Source organism: Cetorhinus maximus, chromosome 17 (genome assembly GCF_964194155.1).
Source record: "Cetorhinus maximus chromosome 17, sCetMax3.hap1.1, whole genome shotgun sequence".
Taxonomy (NCBI): Eukaryota; Metazoa; Chordata; class Chondrichthyes; order Lamniformes; family Cetorhinidae; genus Cetorhinus; species Cetorhinus maximus.
In genome coordinates, this window is record NC_135895.1 from 44,855,660 (window position 1) to 44,877,956 (window position 22,297).

The window sequence follows — 22,297 nt, forward strand, 5'->3', positions numbered from 1 at the left end:
TGATTGTGTGTGGCCACGCATCCTGCCTCTGACTGGAAGTCCTGTGCACTTCCAGTCCCACTGTCAGGGCACTCGATGCAACTACAAGATTCCATCCAATACAGGCAAAACTAAAACAAAAGAAAAAGGCATATAGTAAGTACATAGATAACCAAGGAGAGGCTGACAAAAGAGATTATGAAAAAATTAGGAAAGCAGTAAAAAGAAAACAGTTAGGAAGACAAACAGAAACTTCATAAAAATTATCAAAGGGCATAGAAAGAAAATAGATAAATGAAAAATCAGGATATTGACAGGGCCACTAAGGGAGACTAAAGGATGCACATAATAAGCACACTTAATGACAATAAAATGGCAGAATTAGTAAATAATATTGTTGCTTCATTATTTAGTAGGGAAACTAGCATGGTGGGCATGATATTAAAAGAAAAAAAATTAAAAATGTAAAAACATTTAAGATCCAAATGAGGGAGGTTATTGCCAAACTAATGAAACTTTAAAAAAAATTCTTTGGTGGGATGTGGGCACTGCTGGCAAAGCTAGCATTTGTTACCCATCCCTAATTGCCCTTGAACTGAGTGGCTTGCTCGGCCATTTCAGAGGGAAATTAAGAGTCAGCTATATTGCAGTAGGTCAGGGGTCTGGATGAGTGCAGCTCCAACAACACTCAAGAAGCTTGACAACATCCAGGACAAAGCAGCCCACTTGGTTGGCATCTGATCCACAAACATTCACTCCCTCCACCACCAATGCACAGTAGCAGCAGTGTGTACCATCTACAAGATGCACTGCAGGAATTCACCAAGGCTCCTTAGACAGCACCTTCCAAACCCATGACTACTACCATCTAGGACAAGGGCAGCAGATACATGGGAACACCACCACCTGGATGTTCCCCTCCAACCACTTACAATCCTGACTTGGAAATATATCACCGTTCCTTCACTGTCACTGGGTCAAAATCCTGGAAACCCCTCCCTAATAGCACTATGGGCGTACCTACACCACATGGACTGCAGCAGTTCAAGAAGGCAGCTCACCACCATCTTCTCAAGGGCAATTAGGGATGGGCAATAAATGCTGGCCTAGCCAACGAAACCCACATTCCTTGAATGAATAAGATATATAGGCCAGACTGGGCAAGGATTTCCTTCCCTAAAGGACATTAGTGAACTAGATGGGTTTTCATGACAATCAATGATGGTTTCACGGAGCTGTATTTTATGGCCTCCCTGCTGGGCATGTTTTGGCGGGCAGTGGCAGGTGGGTGAGAGTGGGAAGGCCATTTTTAAAAATTAGTTTGTTGAACAGGCGAGAAGGGGGGGGCACATAATTTGGGGGTGCTTGTGCGCATTGGGGGCAACCACTCCCAAAATGATACCTCCTTTTGTCTGTCTGTACCTTGCCTCCAAAACCCAACCACCACCCCCCTCCCTACGCTCCCCGATCCCTCCCCATCCAGAACCACAGACTTACCTCTCTCCGGTGGCCATGTTCTCTTCTTCCTGGGGACTGCCTGCAGTCCCAGCAGCACCCAGTACTGAATCCTGGCACTGCTGGGACTGCTAGCTGCTGGCCAATCAGATTGGATGGCAGCTCTTGAGTGTGGGACTTCGTTTCCACTGAGGGGTGTAAGTGAGACCCGAGGCTGCTGACAGCATGTTATCGCTGAAGGATGGCCTTATTTAATGTTGGTCAGTTTAAAACTGACTTTCCTTCTGGGAGGGTGAGCAGTATGTGATTAGAAAAGATGCTTTTAAGGAAAAGCTAGATAAACGATGAGGGAAGTGAGAATAGAAGGATATGTTGATGGGGTTAGATGAAGGGTATGAGGAGGCTTGGGTGGAGAACAAACATGAACTTGTAGGGCTGAATGGCCTATTTCTATGCTGTAAATACTATGTAATTATGTCATCAGAGCTCAATCAGCAAATTCCAAGAGGACCCCATTGGCTTAGTGCAGATGTCCTTGGACACTGCAATTTTAAATTAAACAGTCGCATTGGAGTTAGAAAGGAGTGGCAATTCTCTTACACAATATTAACTGCCCAGGTTATAGCAGATAGCAAAATTTTCATTGTTGCCTCCCTTGTGAAGCAAGAGAAGGCAAGTGTCTGCAGAAAATTCTTAGACTGAAAGCTCCAAAGAAATTACAACATGAGTATTGATAGTTACAAATGAATCCTCTTCTTCCTCATCCAAAAAATACAACTGAGGGCAACATGCATGTTTTGATTTTTTATTGTAGCATTGAAAAATCTTGCAAACAAAAATCCTGCCAAAAATGTGTAGGTAAAAATGCAGCAAAAGATTAGCAATGAAAAATGAAAAAAAGGATTTGACCTTGGTGGGGACCCTACACAAAGCTTATTTATAGTTCATGCCTTGTGTTCATGTGGGGCAACATTTCAAGTCAGACTGATGTTTGATCACTGGTTTCAACAACAAGGATGAACTTGCATTATAAAGCCTTTTCCATCTTCTCAAAGTATCTCAATGCACGTTGCAACTGGTGGATTACTTTTAAAATGCTGTTGTTCCATAATATCTAATATAGTAAGCTGTTTCTCCAGTGTTTCTGCTGAATGATGGGTGAATAGTAGAAGCAACGTAGAAACTCCTATCGATGATCATTATTAAGATGGGTTTAAGTCTATATAAATACTAGGGAAACTAATGGGGTAAAGGCCGATAAGTCCCCAGGACCTGATGGTTTGTATCCTAGGATATTAAAGAAAATAGCTACGGAGATAGTGGATGCACTAGTAGTAATCTTCCAAGAATACTTAGATTCTGGAAAAGTCCCAGAGGATTGGAGAATGGCCAATGTAACACCCTTATTCAAAAAGAGAGGGAGACAAAAAAAACAGGTAACTATAGGCCAGTTAGCTTAATATCTGTCATTGGGAAAATGTTGGAGTCTATTATAAAGGACGTAATAGCAGAGCATTTAGAAATACATAATCTAATCAAGCAGAGTCAGCATGGCTTCATGAAGGGGAAATCATGCCTAACAAATTTAGTAGAATTCTTTGAGGAGGTAACAAGCAAGATAGATAAAGAGAAACCAGTAGATATAATATATTTGGATTTCCAAAAGACTTTCGATAAAGTACTACACATAAGGCTACTTAATAAGATAAGAGCCCATGGTGTTGGGGTAGTATATTAGCATGGATAGAGGATTGACTAACGAATAGAAGACAGAGAGTTGGGATAAGGGGGGCATTTTCGGGATAGCAACCTGTAACTAGTGGAGTGCCATAGGGATCAGTGCTGGGGCCTCAATTATTTACAATATATATTAATGACTTAGATGAGGGAAGTGAATGTACTAGCACTAAGTTTGCGGATTACACAAAAATAGATGGGAAGGTAAGTGGTGAGGATGACACAAGGAGTCTACAGAGGGATATAGACAGGTTAAGTGAGTGGGCAAAAACTTGGCAGATGGAATATAATGTGGGAAAATGTGAAGTTATGCACTTTGTCAGGAAGAATAGAGGAGCTGAATATTATTTAAATGGAGAAAGACTGCAGAAGGCTGCAGCACAGAGGGATTTGGGAGTCCTTGTGCATGAATCCAAAAAAGCTAACATACAAGTTTAACAGGTAATAGGGAAGGTAAATGGAATGTTGGCCTTTATTTCAAAGGGAATGGAGTATAAAAATAGGAAGTCTTGCTAAAACTATACAAGGTTCTAGTTAGACAACACCTAGAATACTGTGAACAATTTTGGTCCCCTTATCTAAGGAAAGATATATTGGCATTGGAGGCAGTCCAGAGAAGGTTCTCTAGGTTGATCCTGGGTATGGAGGGATTTTCTTATGGGGAGAGGTTGTGTAGGCCGGGCTTGTACTCATTGGAGTTTAGAATAAGAGGTGACCTTGTTGAAACATATAAGATTCTTAGGGGGCTTGACAGGGTAGATACTGAGAGGTTGTTTCCCTTTGTGGAAGAGTTTGGGACCAGAGGGTATAATCTCAGACTAAGGGGTTGCCCATTTAAAACAGAGATGAGGAGGAATTTCTTCTCTCGAGGGTAGTCAATCTGTGGAATTCTTTACCAGGCAGCGCTGTAGAGACTGGGTTGTTAAGTACATTCAAGGCTGAGATAGACAGATTTTTAATCAGTAAGGGAATCAAGGATTATGGGGAAAAGGCAGGAAAGTGGAGTCGAGGATTATCAGATCAGCCATGATCTCATTGAATGGCGGAGCAGACTTGATGGGCTGAATGGCTTACTTCTGCTCCTACATCTTATGATCTTATAGTCTATAAAATCCAGTTATTACAAATAGCTGCAGTTTCAGCAAGGCCAAAACGTGACTGGCCTCATCTACATGGATGAGTTCAGCACATTGCTGTGAGAAAATGTAGGAATTATGATTAGCCACGTTTAAATCCAATTCCATCCATTTTAACCATTATGATTCTATTTGTGCCACGAATGACATTTGTGCCATTTAAAATGTATTTTATTTTGTTTTTTTTAAGTTTGCTGGCTACCTTGCCTTCAGTTCATTAACAATTCCACTGTCATGTTCTACGTTATCTTTCAATTTGACCCTTGGTTTTAGTGGTACATCTGCTGGCTGAAATTAGGTATAATACTGATACAGCATTATCTGTTGTGATATGAGGTACATGTAACTTTAAGGAACATATCATAAACTGCTGTCAATCACTACCACTGAGACAGGAAGTGATGTAGTAGTCCCATGACTATGTACTTAGAGTACAGCAGAAGATGTAGAAGTCAGACATGTGTATATAGCCTCCTAGATAACACTGTATGTATATCGTCTTATCTTCAAATAAAAAAACTCACATTATTATTTTGCCAATCCTTCTTACATGATCGGTGCATTTACATCAAATAGAGGAACATAACATTGTGGCAGCTTTGTTTTTGAAGATTTGACTGAGAAGTATACAAGCCTCAACCCTTTCATATATATCCGGAGAACTGGTGTGCAAGCAAAGTAACCATCAAGTATTAACTCACCATGTGTAAGTGATTTTGCAGCACTATAGGGATCCTACACACTGTACCTTCATTCTGGACATCGCATCTTGCTCCAGCAAGCAGGCACTGGATCTCAGTAAGATTGTTCAAATTTGGGAGAGTTTAAATTGTATAAGCCTACCTGCTATGAAGTTTGTGCAGGAACAGAGACTAAATAGACGACTCTGACGGGTTTAACTTTAAGCAGAACTTTAATGCATGCCAATTAACCAAGTGCATGTAACACACATTGTCCAAATGTGATCCATGAAATAGCTAGCCAAGTTATACAGTCAGATGATGACAATAACCAGGCCATCGATACGCAAAGTGAGCAGACATTCAGCACAGTGAATATCAAAGAATGTATTGGCACAGTGGTACCAATAGAAGCCTTTGCCACCATCCAGATTATATGCCTACAGATGCAGGGACAACACAAATTGTACGCAAAACTGGATACTGGTGCAGGTGCAAGTATTCTTCCACTTCGCATACTGAAATGTATGCAACGACAGAAGCGGCAAGCGAGGGTTCAATCAACTGCTGGCAAACTCACCACGTACAATGGCTCAGAGATTCTGTCCCTAGGATCCAATACACTCAAGTGCCACTACAACAACTCACCTTGGTCACCTTGGAGATTTTACATTGTGGACACTACAGGTCCAGGGGTCACTGGTCTACTGATGTGGAGGGACCTTTCCTTGATCACCATCCATGGTGTCATTAAGATAATGACAAGAACCAGAGACCATCAGGAGCACCATTGGAAATCCCATTCTTACGCTGGGCGAAGACCACTTAACTCTGCAATGCAGATCATCAGCCGACAGGCTGTGTGGCATAGTTGGAACTGAAAACTACCATATCAAACCTGCAAACTTCATTGTACTGCGGAACCAATGTGGAGTTACTATTTGGCAGATAAGTATGGACAACCCTCTCCAGTCATCACTAGTTGATATTCCCAGGAGTAAAAGATATATTAATTGAAAAACCGGGGAAGATAAAAGATGCCCATAACCGGCTGAAGGTAACAAACTACCCAGCCTGAATGCCGGACAATAAATTTGATCCTGTATTCTGAGGACAGGTTTCTAAACCTCTAGTTTAGAAAAAACTGGATGTTGTGATATGATGTACATGTACCTTTAAGGGAGCATATCTTAAACTGCTGTCAATCATTACCACCGAGACAGGATGTGCTAGTCCCATGACTCTGTCCTCAGAATACAGCAGCAGATGAAGAAGTCAGACATGCATACATAGCCTCCGAGTTAACACTGTATGTATATAGTCTTATCTTCAAATAAAGAACCCAGCAGTGGTACATTTACATTGAATCAATGAACGTAATAATAGGCATGATATTGATACAGCATTACCAATGCCAACATCAATTGGAAGGAGAGAATGGATGCAGTGTCCAACATTGCATGCATACCGTAGCTACCAATTTCAGAATATAACACTGGATACAACTAAGCAGGACCCTGTTTACAATGCCCATTTCCTGCAGCCTGGAACATTAGTTCTCTTGCACATGAGATGTATATAACATATATGTGCAGGGCTCATCTCCCAGCAGTTAAAAAAATTCAGGCCTAGAAATCAAAGGGGGGATTTTCAGCAGTGTGCTAAGGCAATAATGATCCTCCAAGTTAGCAAATATAAGGCCTAGAGCTGAAATGCCAGTTTAGCCTGTGTTTAGCTTAAGGTACCATCTTGATAAAGGTGTTTCAGCCTGTGCTAGGACAGCCACCCCAAGACTTGTTAATGGCCTGATTGGCACTTAAAATGCCTGCTAGGACTTATTTTGGTGGCTAGCACTTGCTGTAATGCTCTCTCCTAACTGCAAACAGTTGTTTGTAAATGTAAAATAAGTAAGTGCTGTGCTACACCATCTTATTGGACACTTTCTCGGAGCCACCAGGAGAAAGGGAGCGCTCGGAATGGGCACCTTGCTGGTGTCCCCCATGATCTTGATGAGAAATGGGAGAAGGACATGAAGCCAGGCAGAGCAGCACCAACTGATGCAGGAAAGAGGGCCAGGAGGGTAGTGCCCTTCACCCCCACCCCTCTACACATTGCCCCCATGGGTACAGACAACCCTCCTTCTTTGAACCTCTTCTGCCTGGATCGCCAGTGACACGCCCAAGAGTCTGTGCACCCTCTCGCTTAGTTCCTGAGCCATCTTCTAACATGCCACTGTGTGCCAGCCAGAGCACTCCACACCTTTGGTTGAAATGGGTGAAAAGAGCCTACATATACAGCTCCCTGAAAATTGCATCTAATTAGTACTTGAGTGTGAAATCTGCAGATGTCAGGTTTAGCATCTCCAGGTAAAGTTAAATTCTGGTAATCAGGAATTAGGGCCAAAATTGAGCTTTAAATCCAGAATTTCAAATAGGTGTGCCTTAACACTGCACCCATTTGGCATATGTTTTCATTGTTTGGTTAAAATTCCCCCCAATAAATCCCACTTTGCTGCTGGTGGAAGTCCCATTTACATGTGTAAATTAATGTAAATTACATCCCAAATCCTAATCACTGTGCCATTCATGACTCAGCACCCAGAAGTACAGGGCCATCTCTATCCCAATGAGTCCCCATTGAAAAACTACAGTCCATCACCATACTTGCTGCTCCCAACCACGGACAAGTAGATGTAGTTGCACTAGGGTGCGGTTGTATGCTGGGTGCAGATGATCTCGGTTACTGTGTCTGATTTGTACTTGGCCTAGGTCTTCCAATGGGTAAGTGCAAGGGTTGCAGGAGGCTTACGCTGCTCCATGGCAGAAGCCTCATTGCAGCATTCTTTCAGGGTGTTTTAGGGATGTTTCCTTGCTGCTCAGGTATTCCAATAAAGATGCACACTTGTCACCAGGCCAGTAGTATGTGCTGTTAAAAGTTGGAATAAAGCAAGGTTCTGCAAATGCACAGAAACAAAAAGTAATTTTAAAACTGTCCGCATTGACATGCTGTTGTTTACTTTTGTAGTTTTTTACTTTTTGCCAATTTGGATTTATAGCCTTAGCTCTATTGTTTCTTTCTTTGGATTGAATATTTATTTGTTCTGAGTATTTTTAATTTCACATTTACTGCTGGATACATCTATTCAGAATATTTTTCCCGTTAGATGTGAGCTAGCTTCTGCCTTAACAACACAAGACATGGCAGAATAAAGCCCATTTACCTGGTGCCAAAGGTGCACCAACAAGAAGTACAGGTGCCACTTTCAGAAGCAGCACCAGCACATTTATGTTCCTTTTCAGAAATTCTAAACTTTGTGCTCTAAATCATCTTTGGAACATACCAGCTACACTTAAATGATGGGCAGGATGAAACCCAGGGAAATGCCATCCGAACACCAGCAGTACAAAATGCAACGGGCAAGATGCGTTAGGACCGCCCACACATAGAAAGCAGAATTTCAGCCTGCTAAGACATATGTTACATTGTCATTATGTGTGTAGCATTAAGCTGAAGGGATAGCACTCTGAATGAAGGCACAATGATTCTCTTGGATGGATGCACAAATCTCAGCTGTAGCTCCAAGCAGTCACTTGTGCATGGTGATGGACACACTCTGGGAAGCAGCGTTGGCTTGCAGATTAAACTAGCTGAGGGTGACCCATGAATGTGAATGCCAGATGACAGAGATATTTGTTTCCTCAGTGCACAACATCAACTTGGGCAAAATAGGCAGGCTAGGCAGATATACCAACTTCTATGGTTAAGAGGTATAGTAGCAGGGCGTTATGGGAAGCTCAAGTGTTTGGTGTGAATACATCAGATATTTCAACACTACCCATCTCCAGATGTCTCAACTGGCTTGCTACTAGTCTTGAATATGGTTCTCTATTCCTTGGTCAACTGCAGCAACCCATTTTTCTGGTCGAAAATAACCAAAATCAAGAATCAAATTTGTTTCTCTCTCAGCATTGCTGCTTGGAATGTTTGAACAGTCATGGACAATGGTTCTGCTGATTGACTAAAATGCTGACTGCCAGAGAACTGAACAGGTATAAAATAGACATTGCAGCACTAAACAAAACTCACCTTGTAGAGGTTGGCCAACTAAGGAAACTGGAGCTCACTTTGCCCTCTTCTGGAGAGGCTGGTTGTCACTTTGTTTTCAAATCAGGTATCACTCTTTGAGCGGAATTTCCCCAGATTTGCACTAAGTGTGTGGGTAAAATGACGTTTTACCTGTCAGCCGCAATGGCGGGTTTTCACGCGGTATCGTCCCGAACCCGCCTTGTTATTTACGCCGTTTCCATGCGCCCGCCTGCCATCACCCTGCCACTGCATCACTCCGGGTGCCACATTTAAAGTCCAGCCACCAGCACACATTTCAGTGCTTCCAGCTCACCACTGCTGCATGGAAGACATGACCCTGAAAGTGAAGATGACTGCAGCCCCCAGGTTCAGTGACGTGTCTCTCAAGCGAATTTTGGATGCCATGGAGGCCCACCCGAATGTCCTCTAGCTCTGCTCTGGCCGCAGGGTGGGCAGCAACAGCACTAACCGGGCTTGGGAGGCGGTGGCAGCAGTGGTCAGTGCCAACGCCTTGCAAACAAGGACAGCCACCCAGTGCCGCAAGAGGATGAATGATCTCTTCCGTTCCGCCAGGGTAAGTCATTCATCTCATCATTCAACTTACACACTCAAAAACCCATCACACATCCACAGGGCCCGCACTCACTGCTGATTCAAGGGACATCACAATTTACTCTCTCACACTCACTGTCATTGTCCTCATCCCATCCATGGGACCACTCAACACCCACACAGGCCAGGCATTAATGTCATCTGGCTCGGCAGGTGTTCTGCTTACACTTTCTCCATATCTATCCATGCAGGACAAACTGGCACTCAACGAGAGACCAGGGACGGAATGCCCGGAATCAAGGTCCTCACGGACTTTGAAAACAGAACCATCCAGCTGGCCGGCGAGTATCTGGACCGTTCCTGTGCTGACGGTGAGGTCGGCACTGCTCCACCAAGTGAGGATCCAGCAATGCAACATCCACCAGACAACCATGCCGTGAGTGATGTGTCCTGTTTCACAGGCCACAGCTATGCACTAATCTTCTCCCCTTGCTTTTGCAGGCACATCTGCCAAACAGCCGACAGAGCCCATCAGGCTCCGAAGAAACCTCTGAAGAGGAATCTGGAGGCACCCTCCCTGAAGTCCCATCACAGCACTTAGCACCACTGCCCCCCTGCCACCGCTACCACCGGTCGCCTCAGAGGCAGGATTGCATTTGCCCCCACTCACAAGTCACCTCAACGGTAAGGCTGCACTTGCCCCCTGATTCCCCCCCACCCCACCACCAGTTGGGCAGGGCAGCACTTAACCCAGCGCCCCTGAAGCCTGCAGAGCAACAGGCAATCCTGGCGAGCTCTGCAGAATGTTGCTGTGCACTCACCTCCAGTTCACCCAAAGTGCAGGCTGCCAAGTGCACATTGCCTCTGTGCTATTGTGAAACACATCAGCGTGCTTTCCCGCTGACATGGACGGACGATCCAGCGGGGGTACAAGAGCCTGGTGGGATAGCCTGATGATGATATGCTGATGTATTACAATGAGGGTCCTGACGACTGATGGTGGGAAATGCAGCTTGCCAACGGACAATCGCGACCTGCCTTCCCGCCGTCGTGAAACCGATCACGCCATTTGTCTGCTCATGCCATCTATCACGCCTGCTGCCAGCGGGCACGGAAAATTCCGCCCTTTGTTTCAGTGGTACTAAAATAGATTCCTCAACCAAATTCTGAACTGCAGGCAATGAGCCATCTAAGGAGAGCTACTTGTTTATTTTAAGAGAGGCAGATTTGGAATTAAGGGATCTGACTTGTTCATAGAAATACTATTTATTTCCCCTTCTGTAGATTTTTACAGTTTTGTTTTTTTTTGTTGCTACTAGTGCATACATTGGCAATATACAAAGGAGTGAGAATTGGCATTCCTTGCCCATTTCTGAATCTTCTGAATGCTTTAGATGAATACCTGATGCAATACAATTAGATGCACACATGCGGTGTTCTGTTTTCATCCATCACTACCCTGAGATTTACATTATAAACCTATCGAAATGTGTTTGGACATATTAGAGGGTAGGTCGCCTTATGGTTGCAGCATCAATTGCAAGAGCCCTGCAGAATATCTTGGATAGGGTTAGCTCTTCCTGTAGAAGTGAAGTGTACTGCAGCACAAAGCCTTTGTGTTATTAGTTCCTCAAAAACCATATTAGGGTATGTGTCACAATGTGTATTGTGCAGTATATGTAAATGTTAAGCAGTGAGAGACAATGGAATGCTGGCTCTCCCAATCGTGTTCTCAATTATCTTGCATTCTGACATTTGTTTCTAATGCCTTTACTGAGTTACTGAATTAGATTAATTATTTATAGGTAGAATTGTCAGCATATGCCTGATTCTCAAATGAAGACCCCAATGCATTGTCCAAACATGAACCTTGAATTAGTGGTCAGCTAATTAGGAAGTGTCACCTTTAATTTTCTATCAATGGGTCTTGGAAAATGACAACATTTTCTGTGAATCCTAAATCTTTATAAAGAAAATATGTGAGTTGGGAATATTATTTATATTTTTTTCTGGCTGGCACCGAACTCTATTCATAGAAATCTAAAACATTATTTTTCTTTCTTTCTGTCAATGTTAGTTTGGGGGGAAAGGTCCGTATGTGGATAGAGGAAGACTTAATGAGAAAGAAGTAAATGTCCATCTATTTCTAAGTCTAACAATTAAATATTAAAATATGTAGTGCCCATAGTAAAGTTCCTTAGCTTAAGAACGTCTATTCAGAATTAGATGCATTTGACTTTTACCATGGCTACAATTCCTTAAGTACTGGAATATTTTGCAGCTTTCATAATGCATACCTTTCTTGTTCCATGTGCACAGCTGCTTCCTTCCTGGAAATATTTAAAGATTATAGTTATAAAGCAATATTTAGCAATTTGAGACCTAAGAATATGTAATAATTCATGATATTTATTTAAATAAATTCTCCAGGTTGCTCCTATTCGTGCCTGTCCTGGCCTATGGTTTTCCTTTGTCCACCCTTGGCATTCCCCATTGCACCCACCACAGTTCACACCTTTGGCTCTCTTAAGCAATGGTCACATTGCCTTATTTTCTTTATTTCTAAGTTAGGAAAGCACTGAAGGTTCTCTGATCCCATAAAATTTTAAAGTTTCCTAAGGAAAGGGGCTGTAAATTCAATTTTATAGCAAACACTCTATGATGTTTGTATATATAGGATCTATCCATTAAGATAAAAGAGGATAGAACAGTTGAAGGGGTCTAGAGGACTTGAGAAGATTTTGGAGCAGAATTTATTTGAAGTGGAATACCATTTGCTTGGAAAAACTCAGCAGGTCTGGCAGCATCAGCGGAGAAGAAAAGAGTTGACGTTTCGAGTCCTCATGACCCTTCAGCAGAACTGAGTAAAGTTAGGAGAGGGGTGAAATATAAGCTGGTTTAAGGTTGGCAGGGTGGTGGGGGGGGGGGGGGGAGAGAGAGAGAGAGTTGGGTGGGTTGGGGGGGGGGTTGTAGGGACAAGCAAGCAATGATAGGAGCAGATAATCAAAAGATGTCACAGACAAAGGAACAAAGATGTGTAAAAGGTGGTGATATTATCTAAGAGAATGTGCTAATTAAGAATGGATGGCAGGACACTCAAGGTACAGCTCTAGTGGGGGTGGGGGGTGGGGTGGAAAGACTGACAGGGCATTACAGTTATAGATTTAAAAATAATGGAAATAGGTGGGAAAAGAAAAATCTATATAAATTATTGGAAAAAAACAAAAGGGAGGGGGAAGAAACGGAAAGGGGGTGGGGATGGGGGAGGGAGTTCAAGATCTAAAGTTGTTGAATTCAATATTCAGTCCGGAAGGCTGTAAAGTGCCTAGTCGGAAGATGAGGTGCTGTTCCTCCAGTTTGCGTTGGGCTTCACTGGAACAATGCAGCAAGCCAAGGACAGACATGTGGGCAAGAGAGCAGGGTGGAGTGTTGAAATGGCAAGTGACAGGGAGGTCTGGGTCATGCTTGCGGACAGACGGAAGGTGATTATCTGCTCCTATCACTGCTTGCTTGTCCCTACCACCAACCCCACCCCCCCCCGCCGCCAACTTCTCTCCCACCCCCCCCACCCACCTTAAACCAGCTTATATTTCACCCCTCTCCTAACTTTACTCAGTTCTGCTGAAGGGTCATGAGGACTCGAAACGTCAACTCTTTTCTTCTCCGCCGATGCTGCCAGACCTGCTGAGTTTTTCCAGGTAATTCTGTTTTTGTTTTGGATTTCCAGCATCTGCAGTAGTTTTTTGTTTTTACCATTTGCTTGTATGCTTATCTAGCATCTATTAGCTAATTCAGCTTAAACACTCTATTAGTATTATATGTCTGGTAGGTTAGCAAAAAGAGGGTGTCTGACAGAAGGTAAATATTGAAAGTGTGATGTGAATAAAAAAGGCTTGATAAATATAGTAAGGTATTCTTTTAACATAATTGTTTACATTACTGGCTCATTGAGGAGACCTCTATGGCCATATTTATTTTTTTGTGCTGACTGCTTAGCTGTATTTTCTTACTGATCAAGACTCAAAAATTACTTTTCCAAATGAAGCTGAAAGTACGTAAGCTTAAATATTGCAAATAACTTGGCATTTCATATAATATTCACCTGAACAAAAATCTTGCAAGATTAAGATTACTTTCTGTTAATTTCACAAATGTGCTTAATAAATAGTTAATGTAATTGTAGGGTATCAGAATGCTTGCTACAAACATTTTTTGTAGGAATTTCAGTATCATCGTAATTGGAATCTGTAGGCTCTGAAGATTTGTGTTTAGGACCTTTGGCTGACAATTTTGAATGCGGCTTTCGAGTCTTTGTTGTTTTTTCTGTGGTATTATGCTTCCTAAAATGTTGAAGAAAAAAATAAAGTGATAATTCCACAGTTCACACTTGCAAAGAAATGGCTCCTAAAGGGAAAAGTTAAATTGTAAAGAAAATTTTTACCTTTCCTTGAAAAAATGCAAGTAGATAAGGAAGCCTATAACAATGAGGAGAAACAATACTACAATGCATCCAGAAGTTAGAAATGAAGATGTAGAAGTATTTATGCCTGCAGGGAGAAACAAAAATGCTAATTCAGAAACTACTTTCCTTCATCAAAATAAACTTCAGAAAAACAACCAATTAAGAATTCGAAAGAAATACAGAAAGATAGGCTAATATCTATTATTTGCATAAGCTCAAAAGAAATTTTATTGAAAATTTCTAGTGAAGTACTCACTATTAGCACACTGACAGTTGTCTCCAGAATATCCTGAGGTGCAAATACATACGTATCCAAGAGTGCTCTCTGGTTTTAAAACACATTTTCCATTGTTCATGCATGGATGAGCATCACAGCCATGTTTCTCATTAATTACTAAAAATGGGTTTCAAAATAAAAATTGTAATTTAATGTTATTATTAAATGATTTGTACTTTCTTCTTTATTTACCATACCCACACAAAAGAATGAGAACATGAACCTTGAAATTCCAGGATCAGGGTGACAAATACAATGCAATGCGAACAGAGGGGCAAAGATTATGAAAGGAACACATTCCAATTAGGTTTCTGCCCCTTTCTTGCCTCACTGATAAACTCAGATCAGTGTACACCCATTCCGTTGTGACACCGTTTCTCAAAGCAGGATATCAAGCAATCCTGAAAAGCCTCCAAATCGTACAGCCATGATAGACATGACACAGCCATACTTGCTGCGCTGTATGTGGTAAAACACACATCTGCTAAAGACAAGAATCTGCTAAATCTCTTCATGACCCCTACCTTGACGGTCCAGAATCCCACTGCTTCCACAGAGGCGGCATGCCAGTAGCACTTAGTGGCATGGATATTATTCCAAATTTTTAAACAGCCCATCCTTGGGGTTTGGGATGTGGTCAAGGCAATGCTGCATGGGTGGGTGGAAGTCCTGCCCTGCTGTATTTCCAAGAACAGTGAAGAAGTAAGCCAATATGAGTCGGCCTTCTTAAGTTTCAACTCGAGGTCTTATGTAGGGGTTTAAGTATAACTCACTCTTAAAACATACAATAAAATGGTCTGGGTGTTTCCCTTTCCATTTTTCTCTCCAACTTTACGATAGACGTGGCTATGTTTAATGGTTCCCCATGATGGCACAGCCCAGGTCGGGAACTCAAACGATAAAGAAATTTGTAGCTTGTTTTTATGGATTAGCGTGAAGCTTAAAATGATGCCATTCAATAAACCAGAACCATATGCATCATCACACCAATCGGAAATTCTATTATAATGTATAATGCACTTAATAAAACCTGATAGCTGCAAGTAATAATTATTTATTTTCCAAATGTAAGCAGTTCAAACTTCTAAGTAAAAATGATGCAACAGTTATGTTAGGATGTTACAGCTATATCTTCATAGAGGAAATTTAATGAAGAACAATAAATTCTTTTTTTTATTCTTTTCACGGGGTATGAGTGTCGTTGGAAAGGCCAGCATCTGTTGCCCATTCCTAATTGCCCTTGAGACGTCTATTTAAAGAAATACCGACTGTTGTCTTATTTGTAAATTACAGCTATGAGAATGGCAAGAATCAAGGTGATGTTGGCAGCAAACTTAAAATTAGATAGTATCAATTGGTACCCTTGAAAAATGTTGAACTGTAAATCAGAATGGTGGGGTCAATTTTCAATTATCACTGCTTTGCTCCTGTTGGCAATCAGCGTGGTAGGGAGTTGAAAACTGGGTAGTACTAGCTAGTACTGCTGTCCAAAGCCAATGGGAGCTTTATTAAAATATTTAAATCAGAATCCTAATCTGATTCTTTGACTCCACTGCAATTTTCTCCTACCAATGGGTATGAAGTGCACTATGAACGTGCAAACCACTGACACCAGGCATTGAGTGGCCCAACCAGCTCAGAAAACAGCCCCAAAAACTTTTTTGCAATGATATTTGCGGGGTCAGGAAGGGAAGAACTTCCAGCATGGCCACACATCCCTGCAGTGAGCTGCCTATGGATGCTTGCTGAGATGAGGTCTGACCATGAAAGCCAACAAATGGGCAGGTGAAATTGCTTCATATAAAAATTTCCCCTGCCCAGTGTATTTTTTAAAATTCTAGTTCATTTTAGAACATTGTTTTTGCTTCGGTTGATAGATTTCATTTATGAGATTAGCCACTAGCACAGTATTTTGAATTATCTATTGACAGTTACAAGTTGCAGCTATTGCCCTTAGGGAGAAAATTAGTAGAGGCATAACTCTTTAGACACAACTAATATGAAATCGAAGATAATTTATCGCAAATAATTTGGCACTAAAGTGCATTGTCTAACTGAATTTATCGGGAAATACTGATTTAAATATATGTATTTTTTCATCTTCTGCATTGCACTGTGCATGTGGCTCAAGTTTTATATGAGAAACTGCAATAACTGATTTACCGCATAGTGTCAATACCAGCTCTTTTCTCCACGCTCCTCTTTTCTCTCTTGTGTTTACCCACTGTCATGCCAGTGCAGGCATGAAGATATTACATTTAAAAAAAACTATATTCCTTTTAAAACAGGCCCTGATGAATTGTAAATGGCTGCCGAGGGCTCACCTGACTTTTGCAACTTCAACAGCCTAGCAAGCTTTTTGGAAAGTTCCAAATTGGATTATAATAGGCATGAATCTCCCTTGCATGGACACGCCCAAACAGCACACTTCTGTGGAATTTCACACCTGCTATTGTCAAGGCTTACTCCAAAACACAGGGACAATAAACTCCCAGATTCTCTGACTCCAGGTCTGCCATGTAACAAAAGAGGGCTATCGAGAATGAGCATCCACAATGAAGTGCTAAAGGCAACTGTCTAACTTCCATTGTATATCAGTGGCTTTTGACTATGTGATTCAAACTCCTTTTTCACTAGGAAAGACCATCATTTGCCCTTGATAGTGAATCAATGGCCATTTATCATGCGATTAAAACTGCAGTCTGACTTTGCAATCTTTTTATCTAAAAACTGAGAGAGACCGGGCAGTCGGCGGAACACCAGCAACAACATCACAGCTGCAAAGAAGGCTGTGTCATCTTGAATTGTCAAGACCTGTGAGGCTTAAGTCTTTTAAAAGCCTCCTCCAAAATGTTTTGAACAGTACCGAGTTTGCCTGTAAGAAATTAGACATCTGGTTACAACAGCCAACAGGACTAATCTACACGACCTGCTGAACAGTCTTTACTTTGAAGGATAAATGTCACCATTAGCACATATCTTAGCTAATGTCACCACCGTCAACACCTCTTTGTCCTTTTGTCTATGACATCTTATGGGAATCTCCACCTATCACTGGCCCTCTATCCAGCTCTACCTGTCCCACCCCCACTTAAACCAGCTTATATTTCACCTCTTTTCTATTTTTCTTGAGTTCTGATGAAGAGTCATTCGGACTCGAAACATTAACTGTATTCCTCTCCGCAGATGCTGTCAGACCTGCTGAGTTTTTCCAGGTATTTTTGTTTTTGTTTTGGATTTCCAGCATCCCCAGTTTTCTGCGTTTATCTTAGTGTTTAATTGACTGCCACTTCTCTTCAAGGAATGCCTGCCTTGAAGAAGTATTGCTCTGCTCTCCGACAGGATTTCCACCTCTCTCTTTTGCCTTGTTCACCTTCATTGCTTTCCATTTCTCTCCTGGTGTTTGACAAGGTGTTTACTAAAACCCGCTTTCACAGCCATATTTCCTTCCTCAGTGAGTGTCTCCGTCTCCGACTTACCCTACATGGATTTCAACTGAAGTTCCATCCCTCATGTTTCAAACCCACCCAGGATTACAGGTATCTCAGTGACATACAACGCTTCTCGGACTGCTGTTCTCGTCGCATCCTGAGATCCACACTCAGTGCCATGCGCCGCCATATGAACACACGCAACCTCTCCCTCCAGCAACACCGACGCATCCTATTTCTAAGCTGCCCTTGCCCCCAGTTTCACTTTATTCTTCGCCTCATCTGACGCCTCAACAAGAAACTTTGTCTCTTTCTTTCAGGTGCAAAGGAACGCAAGCTCCAACAACTCATCGACACCAACGCCCATCCAGGACCCTCCACCCCTGCCCGTTCCTCTGTCCCCATCCCGTCTTCCAATCCCAGCCCCGGCCGTGTATTCACCATACCCCCTGACCTTCCCCTCTCTGATGCTGAACTTTCAGTGCTCAGCAAAGGACTCAGTTTCATACCCTTACGCCCTCATCTCAATGGATTTCGGGCTCGGCATGATGCTGAATTCTTCTTCCGCTGCCTTCGTCTCCATGCTCACCTCTTTGGTCAGGAGTCCTCTCCCCGTTCAATGGATCCTTTTACCCGTCTCCAATATTCTCCCTCTACCTGGACCCCTCCCTCTGGTTTCTTACCTGCTCTTGATCTTTTCATTGAGAACTGTCGGCGTGACATCAGTCGTCTCAATTTCTCTGCTCCTCTCACCCACTCTAACCTGTCTCTCTCTGAAATTGCTGCACTCCGTTCTCTCAGGTCCAATCCTGACATTGTCATCAAGGGCTGACAAGGGTGGTGCTGTTGTTGTCTGGCGCACTGACCTCTACCTCGCAGAGGCTGAGCGTCAACTCGCAGACACTTCCTCCTACCTCCCCCTGGACCATGACCCCACCACTGAACATCAATCCATTGTTTCTAGGACTGTCACTGACCTCATCTCCTCTGGAGATCTTTCTTCCACAGCTTCCGACCTCATAGTCTCCCAACCTCGGATGGCCCACTTCTACCTCCTACCCAAAATCCACAAACATGACTCTCCCGGCAGACCGATCATGTCAGCCTGTTCCTGCCCCATGGAACTCATTTCTTGCTATCTTGACTCCATTCCCTCTCCCCTTGTCCAGTCTCTTCCCACCTACATCCGCGATTCCTCTGACACCCTACATCATATCAACAATTTCTAGTTCCCTGGCTCCAACCACCTCCTCTTCACCATGGACGTCCAATCCCTCTACACCTCCATCCCTCATTAGGACGGTCTGAGGGCTCTCTGCTTCTTCCTCGAACAGAGGCCTGAACAATCCCCATCCACCACTACTCTCTTCCGTCTAGCTGAACTTGTTCTCTCACTGAACAATTTCTCCTTAAACTCCTCTCACTTCCTCCAAATAAAAGGTGTGGCTATGGGTACCCGCATGGGCCCCAGTCTCTTTTTGGGGTATGTGGAACATTCCTTGTTGCAGTCCTACCTAAGCCCCGTCCCACAACACTTTCTCTGGTACATCGATGACTGCTTCGGTGCTGCTTCATGCTCTCGTCTGGACCTGGAAAAATTTATTAATTTTGCTTCCAACTTCCACCCCTCCATCATTTTCACATGGTTCATCTCTGACACTTCCCTTCCCTTCCTTGACCTCTCTGTCTCAATTTCTGGTGATAGACTGTCCACCAATATTCATTACAAGCCTACCGACTCCCACAGCTACCTTGACTACAGCTCCTCACACCCCGCCTCCCGTAAGGACTCCATCCCGTTCTCTCAGTTCCTTTGCCTCCGTCGCATCTGTTCTGATGATGCCACTTTCAAAATCAGTTCCTCTAACATGTCTTCCTTCTTCCTTAACCGAGGTTTTCCACCAACGGTGGTTGACAGGGCCCTCAGCCGTGTCCGGCCCATCTCCCACGCATCCGCCCTCACACCATTCTCTTCCTCCCAGAACCATGATAGGGTCCCCCTTGTCCTCACTTATCACCCCACCAGCCTCCGCATTCAAAGGATCATCCACCGCCATTTCCGCCAACTCCAGCATGATGCCACCACCAAACACATCTTCCCTTCATCCCCCCCACCCCCCCACCGTCCGCCGGCATTCCACAGGGATTGTTCCCTCCGGGACACCCTGGTCCACTCCTCCATCACCCCCTACACCTAACTCCCTTCCCACGGCACCTTCCCATGCAACCGCAGAAGGTGCAACACCTGCCCCTTTACTTCCCCCCTCCTCACCGTCCAAGGGCCTAACCACTCCTTTCAAGTGAAGCAGCATTTCACTTGCACTTCCCTCAATTTAGTCTACTGCATTCGCTGCTCCCAATGCGGTTTCCTCTACATTGGAGAGACCAAACGCAGACTGGGTGACCGCTTTGCGGAATACCTTCGGTCTGTCCACAAGCATGACCCAGACCTCCCTGTCACTTGCCATTTCAACACACCACCCTGCTCTCATGCCCACATGTCCGTCCTTGGCCTGCTGCAATGTTCCAGTGAAGCTCAACGCAAACTGGAGGAACATCTTCCGACTAGGCACTTTACAGCCTTCTGGATTGAATATTGAGTTCAACAACTTTAGATCATGAACTCTCTCCTCCATCCCCACCCCCTTTCCTATCCCCCCTTTTCCAATAATTTATATTTATTTTTCTTTTCCCACCTATTCCCATTATTTTAAAATGTATTTCCATCCTTGTTTTATCTCTACCTTTTAGCCTATTTCGATTCCTTCCCCCCACCCCACCCCCACTAGGGCTATCTGTACCTTGCTCGTCCTGCTTTCTACCCTTAATGTCACCATTAGCACATATCTTAGTTAATGTCACCACCGTCAACACCTCTTTGTCCTTTTGTCTATGACATCTTTTGGCTATCTCCACCTATCACTGGCCCTTTATCCAGCGCTACCTGTCCCACCCCCCTTTAAACCAGCTTATATTTCACCTCTTTTATATTTTTCCTTAGTTCTGATGAAGAGTCATTCGGACTTGAAATGTTAACTGTGTTCCTCTCCGCGGATGCTGTTAGACCTGCTGAGTTTTTCCAGGTATTTTTGTTTTTGTTTTGGATTTCCAGCATCCGCAGTTTTTTGCCTTTATTTTACTTCGAAGGAACCCTGCAATTAATCTGGGTTTAACCCCAGCCACCTGAACTTGCCTGAACTTCAATTCCTGAGTGGGAAAAGCTCCATCCTTCACCAGACTCCCAAAGACATGTGAACTGCTAACTATTCTGATGGTTTTAATTGTATCTTTCTTGGGTGTCTGATGTGTGATTGATGTAGGACTGGACTTTCCAAGGCGAGGGTGTGAATAAATAATACTCTTTGTTTAAATCCACAAAAGTCTTCAGCTGGTGACTTTTAACTTGACTGCACACTAACAGGAATTTGGGAACATACATAAGACTTATCAAAATTAAACTATACTGATTATGGAGAGAAGGGAAAGGGAATTGGCGGTTTCAGTCTATCCCTCTCCCCTGAAGCACATACTGTTTATTTACACAAGTAACAGAGCATTAACACCATGTGCGCTTCTCCAAACAGGCCCTATTCTAAACTACTGATTAACATTGTCGCCCACACTACACAGCAATTGGGTAATACAGTCACGTGGTCAATCTGCTCACATTCTCTTAAAGGTGTATTGCGCTTCAGATTACCACAGTAACCCCAGGATGTTGACAGTGGGAGATTTGGATATGGTAATGCATTTGAATGTCAAGGGGAGATCAGACAAGGCTATGGGCCTAGTGCTGGAAAATGGGATTAGAATAGTTGGGTACTTGTTTGACCGGCGCTGACTTGATGGACCAAAGGGCCTTTTTCTGTACTGTAGACCACTAATGACTCTATGCAAAGGAAAGTTACACACTGTGGGAGGAATTTTCACTTTGGTCACCGGACACAAAATTGGTGTTCGCGGATCAGCCGCGTGTTTTACACCCAGCATTGCAATTTTCATGTTCTGGGTGCAGAGTGAGAAATGGAAATACAGAAGAAATCACAGCTACAAACTGGGAAACAGGTGAAGAGATGGAGGATGCGACTGGGTGGTTTCACTGACTGAAGCAGGGAGTAAATGAAGAAAGGAGAGGCACAAGATATTTAATTTACTTATTTTAATCCTCTAACATTGATATTTGTATTGGTTTTATTTACAGTCTGATTGGGATTTTACAATTTGGAAATTAAATGACACATTTAGTAACAAAAAAAAAGTCAAGGGGAGATCGTTAGATTATCTCTTGTTGGAGACAGTCATTGCCTGACACTTTTGTGGCATGTATGTTACCTGTCCCTTATCAGCCCAAGCCTGAATATTGTCCGGATCTTGCTGCATATGGACACCGACTGCTTCAGTACCTGAGGAGTCATGAATGGTGCTGAACGTTGTGCAATAATCAGCGAACATCCCCACTTCTGACCTTATGATGGAGGGAGGGTCATTGATGAAGCAGCTAA

The 22,297-nt window shown here is 43.1% G+C and overlaps 1 protein-coding gene across 1 annotated transcript in view; it reads right to left on the bottom strand.

Annotated features, from left to right (window-relative positions):
• Positions 1-10,887: 10,887 nt before the first annotated feature.
• The window catches only part of LOC144692374 (uncharacterized), a 38,416-nt gene continuing 27,006 nt past the window's right edge, over positions 10,888-22,297 (bottom strand). Inside the window, exons 4-7 of the mRNA XM_078561144.1 lie at positions 14,344-14,481; positions 14,067-14,172; positions 13,833-13,965; positions 10,888-11,955 (exon numbers count right to left, since the gene is read on the bottom strand). Coding sequence (XP_078417270.1) covers positions 11,884-11,955; positions 13,833-13,965; positions 14,067-14,172; positions 14,344-14,481 — 449 coding nt within the window. The 3' untranslated portion in view covers positions 10,888-11,883. The remainder of the gene's footprint in view (positions 11,956-13,832; positions 13,966-14,066; positions 14,173-14,343; positions 14,482-22,297) is intronic.